The following is a 16053-nucleotide window of genomic DNA, read 5'->3' as shown; positions in this document are numbered from 1 at the left end:
AAAGAAAGGATAAGTGATTGGTTTGCAGTTTCTTATTAGGACTCCTTGAGAAGGTGCTATTTGGGCATGTACTTGAAGCATGTCCCATAGGGATACACGCACTCGGTTATTCCAAACCATCCCTACATCTGAAATGAAGTCTACTTGATCATGATGATGTTCTTTTAGATGTGTTCTTAAATTCAGTTTGCAATTATTTTTAAAGAAAATTTGCATTTGTATTCATAAGGGAAATTGGTCTGTAATTCTTTCCTTGTTGGCTCTTTATGTCGTTCGGGTATCAGGGTAACTTTGGCCTCAATATGAGTTGGGTAATATTCCTTCTGTTTCTCTTTTGTGGAATAATTTGAGAAAAAATGAAAATATGGCATTTTCAGGAATGGATGGAATGGAAACTATTAAGTGGAGGAGGGAGTGAACTGCTTGTTTGTCCCGGCCGCCCGGCTAGCTTAGATGCGAAATAACCACACAGAAACAAATTAAATCACTGCTTGGCCCATTAGCTCTAGCTTCTATTGGCTAACTCATATTAATTTAACCCATTTCTATCTGTATATCACCACGAGGTCGTGGCCTACCAGCAAAGTTTCAGCGCTTCTATCTACGGCCATGGCTCCATGGCATCTTCCCACGCCACCTTCCTCCTCCCAACTGGCCAAGCCAGTTTTCTTTATTCATTAACCACTAAAATCAACACATAGTCAGAAGGATCTCCTATACCAATTAAGTTTATTTATAATTATGTTAAGGCAAGCCAACACATACAAACACTGCACAATTGGTCCCATATACAGATTCTGGCTTCTAATTTTTATAGTTATGTAGTAATGTGGGGGAGAGAGAGAGAAAAAAAGAGAGAGAGACAGAGACATAGAGAAAAAATTCAGTAAACTAGAAGGAACCCCATGATGTGAGAAAAGCACCTTTGAGGAAAAAGAGAGGCTAAGGTAATGACGCTGATAAGAACTGACAAGAAGTGGAGGAGGAAATAATGGGAGTAGGATGTTTAAGATGGAGGTAGGTAGAAGGAGGAGGGAAAGGGCCTAGTGGGGGAAAGAGTCATCCAAACTAAATATGTATTAGAATGCCAGTAATATACCTGCTACTTTGTATTGAAACATTTTTATATATTACAAGACATAACATTGAAAACTTAAGTGGGCCATTGTCTTTTTCTACACCTGTGTTTTTGGAGAGGATCTCCTGACCTAATGATTTCTCTGAGGTTGGGAGACCCATCGTCAGGATCCCTCATAGTTACGTCACAGTTTAGGCGTCACCTCAGAGTTCTTGCAATCTGTTATCAAGGTCGTTTTAGCCTAATTTATTAATTTTCTTATATTATTTCTCAGCAGTGTTTATCATCATTAACCCTTGGATTTATCTTCGACTATGTTTAAAATTAATATTTTATTTTGCAAAGTGATGAATTTCATTATGACACGTCTCATCACGGCACTTTCCTATGTCATTTCCTCTGTTCTTGTTCCCATGAAGATGTTTATTACATCCTTGTTGCCTACTTCTGCCAATAAAATTAGTTCTTCAAAAGATAGTGATTCTCTCTTGTTTATGGTTGTATCTGCCCCCTAGAGATGTGTCTGGCTAACCAAGTAAATACTGTTTAATTAATAAGGTATTTTTCACTATATATTAAAGATGTTGCTTAAGTTTTATCCTTTGTGTAAAGAATTAATGTATTATAACAATGCTGTAAAGAGAATAAACTTCTCAGGGAAATAATGGGCCTAGTAGTGAAGCTATTTTCTTTACAGTGCAGAGTAGGGGCTGGAGCAATGACTCAGAACTAACTGTTCTTGTGAGTACTGGAGTTTTATTCTCAGTATCCATATTGATCGTCCTCTTTTGTCTTCCATGGGCATCTCCACACACATGTAGGTGTGAGTGTGCAACCTTCTCCTCCTGTCTGTACATAAAATTAAGTTTAGAGCATAGAGTATATGTAAAAGAACAATTTGGAGATGTATGTCTATAAAGAAATTGATTTTATTTTTTCTTTTATACATATTTGATATTTGAAGTTAAGTGAGTATATGTAGATTGTAATTTGTGAAGTAATTTGGAATGCTCCTACTAGGCTGAGTCCCAGGGGCAACAAGAATAGTAATAAAGATTTTTCTTTAACTGCCAGGACCAAATATTTTTCCTCTTGTTATGTAGATCTGACCTTTGTCCTCATCGATAGAGGAGGTGCTGTAATTTGGCCCATGATTAATGTTTTAGTATGTAAATAACATGGAGACCTTTATAGATAGACAACAGTGTTAGATCTATCAGACCTGATGGGGATCATCAGCAAATCAATTACTTAGGTCAGATAGAAGTGCTTGTTATTTGAATATTTTCTTATGTATTCAATATAATATTTCATATTTTTATGATTTTTATTTCAATTACTGACATTGTTCATATAAACAACTTTCTATTTTAAGCAAATTTATTTTATAGAGTGGAAATAGCAGTAGTGGACACAATCAAGTAGTCTGTTTTAATGATTTTTAGCAAGATAAAAAACCTTCATAACAAATTTCAGTCAAAAAAACAAGTGTTCATTTTATAAGCAGAGCAATGTTAACTTTAAATAATAGTGTTGTTGTGAATGTTTTGTGGTGTTTAATAAAAATTGGAAAAATTTTGAAAGCATTTTTATTTTTAATCATGTGTATGTGGGTGCAGATGATATTGAGATTAGGGGAGATTGTTTCAAGCTGCAATTTGGAACTCCTAGAAGTGGGTTCTGGGAACTTAACTTGACCCTCTGGAGGAGGAGAAAGTGCTCTTAGCTGCTGAGCCATCTCTCCAGCCCACTGTTTGAAATCTTGAATTATCACATCTCTATATTTTAATTATAAAACATCTGATAGAAATTTTTGTTTCTAAAAGGTCTAACTTCATGTAAATAGGCAGTTTCACATTCCATTTTTATTATTATTATTTTATTTTTTTTATTAAAAATTTCCGCCTCCTTCCCACCTCCCTTTTCCCTCCCCCTCCCCCCAGTCCCCACTCCCACTCCCCTCTACCTCCCTCTCCAGTTGGAAGGGCAGCCCTGTGCTGGCTTTGTGGGAGCCTAGCCTGTTTGGATGCTCACCTTCCTAGACCTGGATGGAGGGGGGAGGACCTTGGACTTCCCACAGGGCAGGGAACCCTGACTGCTCTTTGGACTGGAGAGGGAGGCGGATTGGAGTGGGGGGAGGGAGAGGGAAAAGGAGGCGGGGAGGAGGCGGAAATTTTTAATTAAAAAAAAAATGTAGTACAGACCTAAACAGAGAACTCTCAACAGAGAAATCTAAAATGGCTGAAAGACACTTAAGGAAATGTTCAACATCCTTAGTCATCAGAGAAATGAAAATCAAAACAACTCTTAGATTCCATCTTATACCTGTAAGAATGGCCAAGATCAAAACACTGATAACAACTTATGCTGGAGAAGTTGTGGGGTAAAGGGAACACTCCTGTGTTGTTGATGGAAGTGCAAGCTGGTACAGCCCCTTTGGATGTCAGTGTGGCGTTTTCTCAGAAAACTAGGAAACAACCTTCCTCAAGATTCAGCAATACCACTTTTGGGTATATGCCCAAAGGATGCTCAATCATGCCACAAGGACATGTGCTCAACTATGTTCATAGCAGCATTGTTTGTCATGGCCAGAAGCTGGAAACAACCTAAATACCCCTCGATCGAAGAATGGATAAGGAAAATGTGGTATATTTACACAATGGAGTACTACACAGAAGAAAAAAAAATAACATTTTGAAATTTGCAGGCAAATGTATGAAGCTAGAAAACATCATTTTGAGTGAGATAAACCAGACCCAGAAAGATAATTATTACACATACTCACTCATAGGTGATTTTTAAACATAAAGCAAAGAAAACCAGCCTACAAATCACAATTTCAGAGAACTTAGACAACAATAAGTACCCTAAAAGAGACATACATAGATCTAATCTACATCGAAAGTAGAAAAAGACAAGATCTCCTGAGTAAATTAGCAGCATGGGGACCACGGGAGAGGTTGAAGGGGAGGGGAGAGGTAGGGAAGGGAGCAGAGGAAAATGTAGAGCTCAATAAAAATAAAATTAAAGAATTATTTTTCATCTTAAGAACAAAGGTTATGTTAATTTGTAGATGCCATAGTCTTTGAAGTATTTAGCATTAGCTTTATATAGTACTGGTATTTAGAATCATTCTCCGTCCTTACTCGTTTGTGGTGTTTCTCTAATCAGTTCTAAAGATATTACAATGTTGGAAGCATTGTCAAAGTAAGTGATAGTACTTCTACTTTCTCAGTTGTTAGTGTTCCTGGAAGTAGTAACTTTTTCTATAAATGGTCCTGTGTATGAGCAGATTCTGAGATTAGCTGCTTATGGAGGTTATAGAATGTCAAAGAAACAGCAGTAATGCTTGAAAACTTGGTAGAAATGTGTGTATGTGCTTATCCAAGGTCTGGACTAGAATAATCAGATGTGGACAATGGTTCGTAATGTAGTTATGGGAGATATCTGTCATCATTACCGTTATTTATTGAGCCTCTAGTGTGAATCTTTTTCATTGGGTCACTTGAAAGGACTGTTTGTTTCCTAAGGTTGACACCAGCAGTGTTATTTCCCTTCCCCCTTGTACTGTAGATATAAATTATACATAGATTTTCTTCTTAATATTAAAATATGTGAATCATTTCATGTTCTGCATTCAGAGATTAGTCTATGTTATATTAAATTCAACATTTTGAAACTGATTATTATAATTAAAACCTTGGCTTCATTTGCCTTTAATTTTTCATTGCAATTTATCATATAAATTTTACTTGTTAAAATTGTGTAATTGGTATATTTTGAAACGTGTAAGTGTGTACATGGGGAAAATGCCTTTTAGGAAAAATTGATTGAGTTTGTGCTGTCATTTTAATGTTGCCCTAATGAAAAGACAAGCCACATTTCTGTTTAGGAGCTTGTGAGAACCTTATTTAAACCCAGATAATAAGTTGTTACGAAGAATGCACATGGTTCCATTTAAGATCATTTTTAAATTCTACGTGTGTGTGTATGTATTTAGCACACCTCTCCTGAATTGTTCTTTTTTGATGGTATGATCGATTTAAAAAGACTAATTGAAAAGTACATTCTTTGTTAGTTGGGAAAATAGATTGTTATATACAGAAAATAGATTGTCATATAGAGACTATTAATTGTAGTTTTCTAAGATAGTATATAAAGTGTATATATTATAATATTAGACATAATTGACTTAAAATAAAGGTCTTTGTAGAATGAAATTACAGCATATTCCATGGAGAAGCAGAGGCTTGAAGTCAGTTATTTCAGTGGTTTATGGTTTTAGATGTAAAAAAAATTGGAGGGGGATTAGATGTAAACGTGGTTTGTAGCATGGCGTTCCCTAGATACCTGTTCTTAGGATTTTTCCGTGTGCCAGATACCATTCTGTTGGATGTAGATATGTGGAAATCCACGTTGGCAGAGACATGAAGACAAACAATGTACAAGGAAACAAGACAATTCAGATAATTTAACAAAACAGGATAATATTGTAAGAATAAAGAGAAGAAGGCTTATAGGGAGGCCGGTATGGATTGGAAAGTATAATAAAGTGTGGTGAAGGAGCTGATTTCAAAAAAATATGGACGGAGGTGGGAGGTCCTAGGTCTTACCACAGGGCAGAAAACCCTGACTGCTCTTTGGACTGGAGAGGGAGGGGGAAAGGAGTGGGGGGAGGGGGAGAAGGGTGGGAGGAGGGGGAGTCGGGTGGGAGGAGGGGGAGGGAAATGGGAGGCTGGGAGGAGGTGGAAACTTGTTTTTTTTTTCTCCTTTTCTCAATAAAAAAAGAAAAAAATATTAAAAAAAAAAAGCCTCACGTAGCCCAGTTTGACCTTGATCTCACTGTCTAACGAAGGCTTGTCTTGAATCCTTGATCCTCTTATAAATGTATGCCACCACAGTTGTGTGATTTTAACGTCTGATTTTTTTTTAATGTGTATGTGTGTTTTGCTTGGATGTATATTGGTGTATCAGGTGAACGAAATGTCTTCAAAGACCAGAAGAAGGTGCCAGATCTCCAGGGATTGGTGTTACAATAGGTTGTGTGTTATTGTGTGTTTGCTGAGAATTGAACCCAGGTCATCTAGAAGAACAGTAAGTGCTTTTTAACCACTGAGATATTTCTTCAGTCTCTCAACATCTGTTTTTAAAGTATAGGAACAGAGAGATCAAATACCTTAAGGAGAGAACAGTATCTGTGTTTAAACACAGTTAGCAAAAAGTTGAAAGTCTGGTGGCTGGAACAAAACAATCAAGGAAGAAAGTAAGTTTAAGAAATATAAAAACAATAACAAAAAATAGGAAAGCTTGTCGGTGGTGGCACAGGGCTTTAATCCCATTTCTCAGGAGCCAGAGGCAGGCAGATCTCTGTGAGTTCGAGGCCAGCCAGGTCTACAAGAGCTAGTTCCAGGATACGCTCCAAAGTGTTTGGTTTTTAGATAATATTGTACCTAAATAAATTTATATTTAATGTTGTTTAATAAAATTTATCATTGAGTTTGAAACTGTTAAGAGTTTTAAGCAGCATAGTGGTATTCTGTAATTTATCATATATAGCCATTTTAATTTGTACAATCAGCAACATTTAGTGCATGTATATTGTTGGGTAATGTTACCAACATTATTAGCAGAAATCATTTTAAAAAATGGAACTTCTTTACCCATTCAACATTGACTCCCAGACCTTTCTCTTGACCATCATCATTTTGTTTCCTGCCTCTGAGTTTGACTGTTCTTATTATCCCAGATAAATGGAACCACAGTTTTTCTTGTAGTATTCTGCTTATTTTACTTAACATATTTTCTTCAAATGTTCAATTTTCAAAAATTTAATAATTGCTATTATTCTTCCTTTGTGTGTGTGTGCATGCACCACTATGAAATCTTAATGTATAATGAAGGATAGTCAGATATAAGGAAACTATTTCCATGGTCGTCTAGATTTTATAGTTAGTCTGTTAGTTGTTAGAGTGCTTTACAAGGCAGGTAGACAGAATGTTGAGCCAGCAGAGGGATTTATTCACTCATAATGTGAGTGAGGCCTTCATTTTATTAGGGCTTTTGTGAGATAGAATAAATTAAATCTCGAGATATTACAGAGGAAGTATTGACAAAATGTGTTGATTGTAGGTATGAATACGGACGGTAGAGAAAAGGGAGGTGGCTAGAATAACTTTGAGGTTACTTGACTGGGGAATAGGACAATGGTGTGTCATTGACTAATCAATTCAATTAATGTTTGAGTGCTGCAAGGCCATATATTGACAATAAATTCATGATGTGGTTTCATAGTCTCCAGAGGGGACTAAGGAGCAGAAAATAGTATTTTACATCTGCACTCTTGAAAGCCCCTGTTCACTCTGTTTTCCACTCCTAGGAAGTTAGTCATTAGCAGATTTCACAATTACAGTGGGGCTTGTTTATAGTATCTAAACATGCACTCTAAAGGCATTTTAGAAACCTTGATTAGATCACCTCAAAACTGTAGTCAGAATTTTTATTTCTGACTTCTAAAGTAGCCAGGAGATAATTTGAAGGTGAGGGACATTATCTTTCACAGTGCATATAGGATTCATAAAGAGTAAAATGTTATATAAAAGCAGAATTTTTAAGTTTATTTTTGTTTCTTTTTATCATTGCTTGTGCAGCCTCAATGAATAAATATCGGTCAGAGGAGGCACAGCCCTATTTCTAACTCTGGTGTGTGTAGGTCTTCTTTGTAGAGCCACAAAGTAGTGTAGACCGTACGGCTTCTGCTGCAGCTGCTCAGCTCTGTAGTCCTATGTATTAGAGACAGCCACAGACGACACTTAAACAGCTGATCTTGTTAAACTTATTAGCAAAATAATTGCTAGGCCTGCTTTGGCCCACAGGCTGTAATTTGCTGACCTTTTTATTAGATAACTGGCAGTTTGATATATTTTCTTATATATATTCCCCCAAACTCAAATTGTACATTTTTTCATGGACTCTTTTGTTACAAAAATTTAGAACCACTTAAGTTCCTGTGGTGTACATTTTGGCTTTTAGTTGTTTATTTTGTATAAAGAGTGCGATAGTGAACTTACTTCTGCTTTTCTTGATTCTAGGAACATGTTTGTCTGGTATGTTATTAGAAGTGTAGTAGTAATCGCTTTGGATTTAGTATGTGTGCAGTTTATTTAGTTTTGCCACAAACATTGCTAAGCAGTGAAGTGTATTCCCTGTAGAATGGGAATCGAATGGTACCATTGTGTATGGTTATTGGATCTGACATTTGTAGGTGGAAACTTTTTCTCTACTATCCTAGCTCTGTCCTTTTGTATGAGAGAGTTCAGAAGATCACAGTATAATAGTCACATTCCAGAAACCTACCATTATATGAACACTCAGTCACTGTCTATAAATCCAAGGCCCTGTGTCGAATGGTTTAATTCTGTTGTGCCATGTGACTTGTTAGTCAAGGCCTTAGTAAAGCTGACCTTACTTATCTCTAGAATTTTAATATCAGAATTTTAAAAACTTATACACGATGATTTGTTCAAATTATTATTTATGAGATTTTGTTCAATATTGTGAAATTATTTTGTTTTGCATATAATTAGATATGTTTTTGTTACAATATAGTAGTTCAACATGTGAATATTTTGCCATTGAAAGAATAATTTTCTTTTTTTGGAATTTTGGGTAGTTGCTAATGTTTTGCTATCATGAACAATTAATATTAGAATTTTTAGTTGCATATTCTCATATTTAGTGTTTATGAGCCTCTGGTTCTTCATATCTTTGCCCAAACTTGGCAAATTGTTATGGATATATATATAATCTTCACTCTGTTAGTTACTATGATTAAACACCAGACCAAAGCAATTAAAAGAAGTGCTTGATTTAGAGATTGAGAGGAAGTCAGTCATGGCTAGGAAGGCTAGGGGCCAGCGCATGAGGCTGTTGGTCACATTGTATGCACATTCAGCAAGTATGCTATGAATGCTTGTGGTCACTCTACTTTCTGCTTTTTAAAGAGTCCAGGACTTTAGTGCACATTCAGCAGTACCACTCACATGAGAGTAGGCCCCTCCTCGATTAACCTTATCTAAACAGTCTATTAACTTACCTAGAAGTTTGCCTCTCAGTGATTTTAGATCTTGTCAAGTTGACAGTATTAACTCTCACAGGCAGTTTTATATAATACTGCAGCTTTAATTTGCATTTTCCAATAAACAGTGATGCGGAGACTGATGGCATTAACTTCCTGACTGAACTTATTTCAGGTTGTTTTGAGTGTTAGACTTTGCCCTTCCTAACTTATGTCCTCTGATGATCTTCACAATTGGCATTATTTTGTCAATGCTGAAAAGTTTTGCTTGCTTTTTTTCTATAATGTCTTTTATTTAGATGTGTGATTTTCCTTTTTGCATAAATTTTCTGACTAAATTATTCATTTTGTAGCAAAAAAGCAACATTGAAAATTATATTTACATTTTGCCACCATAATATAAATGAAGAGTGTGATATTGCTCATTCATTCCTGTATTGCTTTTTGAGGTATTTTTCAGTATTTTGATTCTGAATTTTCTCTAGTTTCTGAATGTAAGCTTGGATTTCTGCTAAAAGTCTAGGGATATTTATACCTCTGTCATGTTAGATTGTTTGCCTATATTTGTTTTCTTAATTGTGTGCGGTTGCTGACAGCTTTGATTAGCTAATGGAGTCTCACTTGTGAGTAAGAATGTCGGAGTGAGAAGAGTCATGGCGAATGTCTTTGTGTGCTTTCTTCTCCAGGATCTTTGTCTCCTTAAATCTTGGCTGCCTTGATGTGCCAGTGTCGCCAAGACTTAACAAAAATACCTGACTTGATCAATTCCTACAGCTTACTTATTTGCGTTTATGGCTTCACTCCTGGCCTGTTGGCTCAGTTGATCTTTTTGCCATGATGGGAATGTGTGGAGAAGGAACAGTTTACATCAGGGTGGTTGTAGGAAGCATGAGAGAGTAAAGTCTGAAATTTCAATATTCATTTAAAGACACAGTCCTGGTGACCTAATGTCTATTAGGGTTACACTCTTAAAGTTCATATCTAGGATTGTCAAGGACTGGGACAAAAGTCATTAACATGTGCTCCTTTGGGGGATAATTTCCCCAAACAATGCTATCTTTCTTTTGCCTTCATAGTAACAACTCAACACTTCACCTTTAATGTAGAATTATTAGTTGCATTAGTCGATTGACCAGTGTGATACAAACTAATCCACTGCTACCAGAGTAGAAGCTTTTGCTGCTATGTTCTTTCACTTTTGTAAGTAAAATAATATTGAAGTCTCATTTGTATGAAGTGAGAACAATGGATTAAAGGTTCCATTTTTTCTTCAAAAGAACAATATACCACTTTTGAACCCTGACCAATCATATGTTATAGGTATACATTTATTTATTTGACAATATTTATCTCTTGCAGGTTACTTAGCCAAACAATGAAGGATCATTTAGTAAGAGTAGCAAATGAAGCTGAATTTATCCTGAGCAGACAGAGAGCAGAGGATATTCACAGACATGCAGAATTTGAGGTAAGATACTCCTGTGTGCTTGGTGTAAGGATGCTACTGTTTTTGGATGGTAACTAACTACATAAAGAACATGGCAGTATTGTCTAAAGAAGCATGCTATTTGTCTTCAAAATTTAGTGTGTGAAAATCATAGACTATTCTAGGAAAGCTCTCTTGGATCAGTATCAGTTCATCTGTCTTTTGATCAGCGCACCTTCTGTGTTTTGTCGACCTGAGACTGTGAGCTTGTCTTTTCTAATGAGGAACATCACTGAAGGACTTAGTACTCTTGGGAAAGTCTCCTGTTGTATGTTGTGATTATATGTATTTGAAGGTCAGAAGACAACCTTTGTCCACCATGTAATCAGCTTGGCATCCTGGACCTCAGCCCCCTGCGTTGTTTTGCCACACTCGTGGCTCTTCCTGTGGTGGCCAACGAGGGACCACGTTTTGTGCCACTCATTCTGTAAGCGCTGCTTATTTCAGCAGTTCCTCTTTGACATGTGCAACAAACATGAGTTCATAAAAGAAATGGCCATATAAATGACCAACACAAGGGTGAATTAGACAATTTGACAAAGATATTTGTTAGAATTTGAAGACATTTAGAAGCAGTATGGGTTATTTCTATTACATAGAGACAGATAAGCTCAAATGTTTTTCTGGTACTTTATAAAAGATAAAAGTGATCCCAGTAGAGACTGACAAGTGGGTGTAGTTTAAAGGTTAACCATAGTTGGGCCTTAAATTAACTCCTGAAGTTTTAGCCCTACTACAGCTAGTAGTTACATTTCTTACGGAGATGCTGTTGTATATTTGGACAATGCCTGTAGTAGTGAAGAGGCTGATGTGTTTCGTTTATTATCATTAACTGCTGCTGATATAGTTCTGAGGAATATATCATTTACTTCTTTGCTTTTTATGATATCCATGAAATCTTTTCCTTTTGGGATATGTTGAAGTTCTGTTAATGTCGTAAGTCTTTGATTAGGCACACATTGTAACTTTGTTCTTGAATATTTTTAACCTGTATCCAGGAACTATATTTAAAATCATAACATGTACAATGTTGAACTTTTTCTTATATAGAGGGTATATGTATGAATGTTCATATCTTGACTAAGTGTTAGTGAAAAAATGTTTCTTGCAGTTTCAGTTTGTATAAACTATACACATCTGTAAGCCAGATGCAATAAAAATTATCACTTAATGATTTTATTTTTCAGAGCCAATTTAAGTTAAAATTCATTTCAGTAAGAGTTTCATGATGTTCTTTTAAACAATATTGCTTTGAATTTCATTTATTATGCTATAGAATTCACTTTTTATTAACTTCAGTGGAGTTACATACCATGTGGCCAGTATATTTGCTTGAATTACTAAAAACATATTCCCTTTTAAGTGCACTACTTGTTTTGAAAATACTTCATCAACTCTGTGTGTGGTACATATATGTTTGTGTGGCTACGCCTGTGTATGCATGGAAAGGTATATGTGCCCTGTGAGCCCATGCATGTGAGGCTCAGAGGTCAGTGTTGGTGTCTCCCTTGATTGCCTCCATCTTATTTTTGAAACAGTTTCTCACTGAACCCTGGAGCTCATTATTCAGCCAGGCTGCCTACTTAGTGAGCTGTAGGGGTCTGCCTTTCTGTACTTCAGTTCCTGAAACGTTGGTGTACACTGATGTACAAAACTTTAAGTGGGTACTGGGAATCCAAGTCAGGGTTTTAACCAAGTGAGCCATTTCTTCAGCCTCCAGCTCCATTTTCTAAGAAGGCTTACAGCATAGTCCTTTAGCCAAACATGCTTTGTTGTATTTATCTTCAATGACAAACTAAATGAATAGTGCTGTTTTTTATGTTTCTATTCCAAGTGCATTTTCAATATTATTAGAATGTTAACTATCCTGTATGTTTAAGTATATTTTTAATATTTAAATGTTATTGGACTATCGCTATTGTTGGGCAGGCCTTTTCCTGTAACCATACATTCTAGAAGTCATATGTTTATAACTATTTGAGGTAGTAAGATGTTCTTGATACTTGTATATAACTTCCTTTTGCTTTGTAAATCATGTTCTGCAGCCAGCTTCACATGATTTCTTTTCAGTAATTAAATTAGCATTTCCAGCTGCTGAAAAACTTGTCCTTTTCCATTCATTGTGTTTCCTCATGCATAAAATGTGAGATATCCACATATTCCTGCCTAGGAGAAAAGCAAATGTGGCTATTTTTAATAGAATGACAGGAAGGCAGTTACTAAAGGTGGCTTCGAGGAACTAAAAGAACAGATCATAGAGATCTGAGGAAGCATTATAAAGATAAAGGGATTATAGCACAACAGCTGGTGGCCCTGTGGCAAGTGTCTGTAATCCCAGTGCTAGGATGGCCAGACAGCCTAGCTGATTTGGTAGGAAACTCTGGGTTCATTGAGATAGTGTCTCAAAAATTAAGGTGGAGAGCAGTTGAGGAAGACATTCAAGGTTAAATTCAGGCTTCTCTGTGAATATGGGTGTGTGTGTGCATACACATGCGCGTGCGTGCACACACACACGCACGCACACATGCACTCATTCGCACATGCACATACAATTCAATAGATGTTGGTAGTTGATATTCTATATCCAGTGACAGAAGAGAGTACACTAGGAACACAGGTTACCAAAACATCTTAACATATCTGTGCTTATAGGTGCTCACATTGTTTAAGAGTTAGACTACGTGTGCAGTAGTGATGCATGCCTTTAGTCACTACACTTGGGAGGAGAGGCAGGCAGATCTCTGTGAGTTCGAGACCAGCCTGGTCTACAAAGTGAGTTCCAGGGTAGTCAGAGCTGTTACACAAAGAAACCCTGTCTCATAAAACAAATAGTCAAACAAACAAACAAACAAACAAACAAAAAAGAGTTAGAATAGAGTATAACATACATCTTTCAGTGCAAGGATCTGAGCAGACACTGGAGGCTTAGCTTGAAATACAATATCCTTCAGCCATTTCGGCTGAAATATTGAACTAAGCAGAGACTTAAAATGAAGCCAACAAACGATGGTCTCTTTTTCTTGTAATTAATGAGTCTATACCTTCCTCATTGTATTGGTACATGAGGGTAGATTGGTATAGAGCACAGCACTCATCTTTCACTGCCTAATTTGGGCTCAAAGTAATTTATATGAATGGAGCATCTACAGACTAACTGGAAAGGGTGGGATTAGGGAGGTCATTTGGACTTGTGTTTAATACCTGTCATTAAGAGCTGGAGTAAACACTGTTTTCACTGTGAGTAGGGATGGTCTTACTGTATTCTTTCATTATTTTAAGATAAACAGTATTTAAAAATAAAAAGCTCAACAACTGAGCTTTTTTTTTTGAGGACTTTCCCCCCGTTGGTGCACATTTATTTTCTCATGCTCTCAGAATTTTGTCTCTAACTTGCAGTGCTCTCCCCAGCTTCAGACCTGTCTGCACCAAGTTTCTCTCTTCGTCTGCACTTGTCCATGTTGGGACATTTCTGTGACTCCTGCCTTCTCCCTGCTGAGTGGACATCTCTCGCATGCTTGTTTACAGATGACAGCCGTCACCAGGCTCCCCTTCATCCTGTATTGGCTTCCTGCAAATGATTTTTATTTTGTTTCCAAATATATATTTTACACACTGTCTTTCTGTAACTCTAACCACTACATGTATGGTTTAAATCTCCCTAAATAATCGAGTATTTGGTATGTTTTTTCTCTGTCAATGTTTCCTTCCTCTTTTATTAAAAAAAGCCAGGTTAGGCATTCTGAACCTTAGCTTCCGCAGACCCTTCATGGAACGTCTATTTATTTATGTGCTTTAGTTTCTACTCTGTGACCTCTTCATGGCACTCTGGCCAGTCCCTCGTTGAGCTCTTCATCCTCTAGCCACAGCCACTCTGTATCTGTCCTCACCTCTCACCTTTCCTGCGTCCCTTTGTCACTTCTGTATGAAAGCCTGCTTTCCTTCTCCTTGTCTACCCCTACCAACCACTCTCCTGAATAGAAACCAAACTTGTAGTGGCGCACGCCTTTAATCCCAGCATTTGGGAGGCAGAGGCAGGCGGATCTCTGTGAGTTCGAGACCAGCCTGGTCTACAAGAGCTAGTTCCAGGACAGGCTCCAAAACCACAGAGAAACCCTATCTCGAAAAACCAAAAAAAAAAAAAACAAAAAAAACCAAACAACAACAACAACAAAAAACCCCCAAACTTGTAGTCTCTTATCTTCTTACTAATCCAGTCATTTGCAATCGCATGATTACTTGTGTCCTTCCTGATTGTATTCTTTATGAGGAAAAGAACTCTCTGTTTCACGCCCACAGTGCCAACACATTGTTTTTTCATACTAAGTGCTCAGTAAATACTTGCTTAGTAAATGGCTGTTTACTCCAAGCTACACATTGATTTTTATTCCTGACTGGTAGTAACACGTTGTTATATGTAGAGAAACTGTCCCTTTTCATTGTTTTTTCTTGGCTTTTTTGTTAAAAATCTGTTGGATATAAATGTGGATTTCTTCATATTTTTCTAATCTCTTTTCCTCAGGTTTTTTTTTTTTAAGACTTAGGTGTGTGTGTGTGTGTGTGTGTGTGTGTGTGTGTGTGTGTGTGTGTATGTTGTCTACTGAGATCAGATAGAGGCTTTGGATTTCCTGAAGGTGGAGTTATGGACAGTTATGCTGAGAGCCAAGCTCAGGTCCTTTGGAAGAGCAGAAGTGCACTTACCCACTGAGCTGTCTCTCCTGGTCCCTCAGTGGTCCGTTTTTAATGCCACCTCCCTTCGCTCTTGGTTTCATAGCTTGGCAGTATATACTGTGATGTTAGATTAGATTAGATGATACTTTGATGTCTTTTGTGATTAAGTATAAATGCTATAATTATCTTTTTTGATGAAAAATGTCATTGATTTTTAAAAATAGCTTTTACATTTATTCTATTGATTGCTTTGGGTACTGTTTATATACATATGTGTGTATGTATGTATGTATGTATATATGTATGTATGTGTGTATTTATATTTATATTTATATTTGTGTCAAGAGTCTCTGTGAAACCCAAACTGGTTTGGAATGTACTATCTAGCCTAGACTGACTTTGATGTCATGATTCTCCTCCATTTACTTATCAAGTACTAGGATTATAGCCATGGTTTACCAGCTGTAACTGTACTTTTTAGCATGAATTCTTCCAATCTATGAACAATATGATATCTTTCTTTCTGTGTTTATGTGCCTTCAATTTTATCATCAATATTTTATAATTTTCAGCATAGAGATCTTTCATCTTCTTATTTAAATTTATTCCTAAATAGTTCTTTTATAGGTTTTGGGAATAGTTTGCTTGCTTAATTTTTTTTCAGATAGTTTGCTGTTGTATAGAATTGCCACTGATTTCCAATACTTAACTTTGCTCCCTTTGTGTTCAATGAATTTATTGTTTCTT

At 36.5% G+C, this 16053-nt stretch overlaps 1 protein-coding gene across 5 annotated transcripts in view; it reads left to right on the top strand.

Annotated features, from left to right (window-relative positions):
- Lrba (LPS responsive beige-like anchor protein) overlaps positions 1-16053 on the top strand; it is a 478937-nt gene that overhangs the window by 154861 nt on the left and 308023 nt on the right. For all 5 annotated transcript variants that reach the window (XM_041659437.1, XM_041659438.1, XM_041659435.1 and 2 more), the window contains exon 36: positions 10512-10620. In XM_041659437.1, the coding sequence (XP_041515371.1) occupies positions 10512-10620 (109 nt within the window). The remainder of the gene's footprint in view (positions 1-10511; positions 10621-16053) is intronic.

Source organism: Microtus oregoni, unplaced genomic scaffold (assembly GCF_018167655.1).
Source record: "Microtus oregoni isolate MIOR12 unplaced genomic scaffold, Mior012 000010F_ref0000083, whole genome shotgun sequence".
NCBI classification, from domain to species: domain Eukaryota; kingdom Metazoa; phylum Chordata; class Mammalia; order Rodentia; family Cricetidae; genus Microtus; species Microtus oregoni.
Note: the sequence above shows the minus strand (reverse complement) of the source record. Positions and strands in the feature narration are given on the sequence as shown.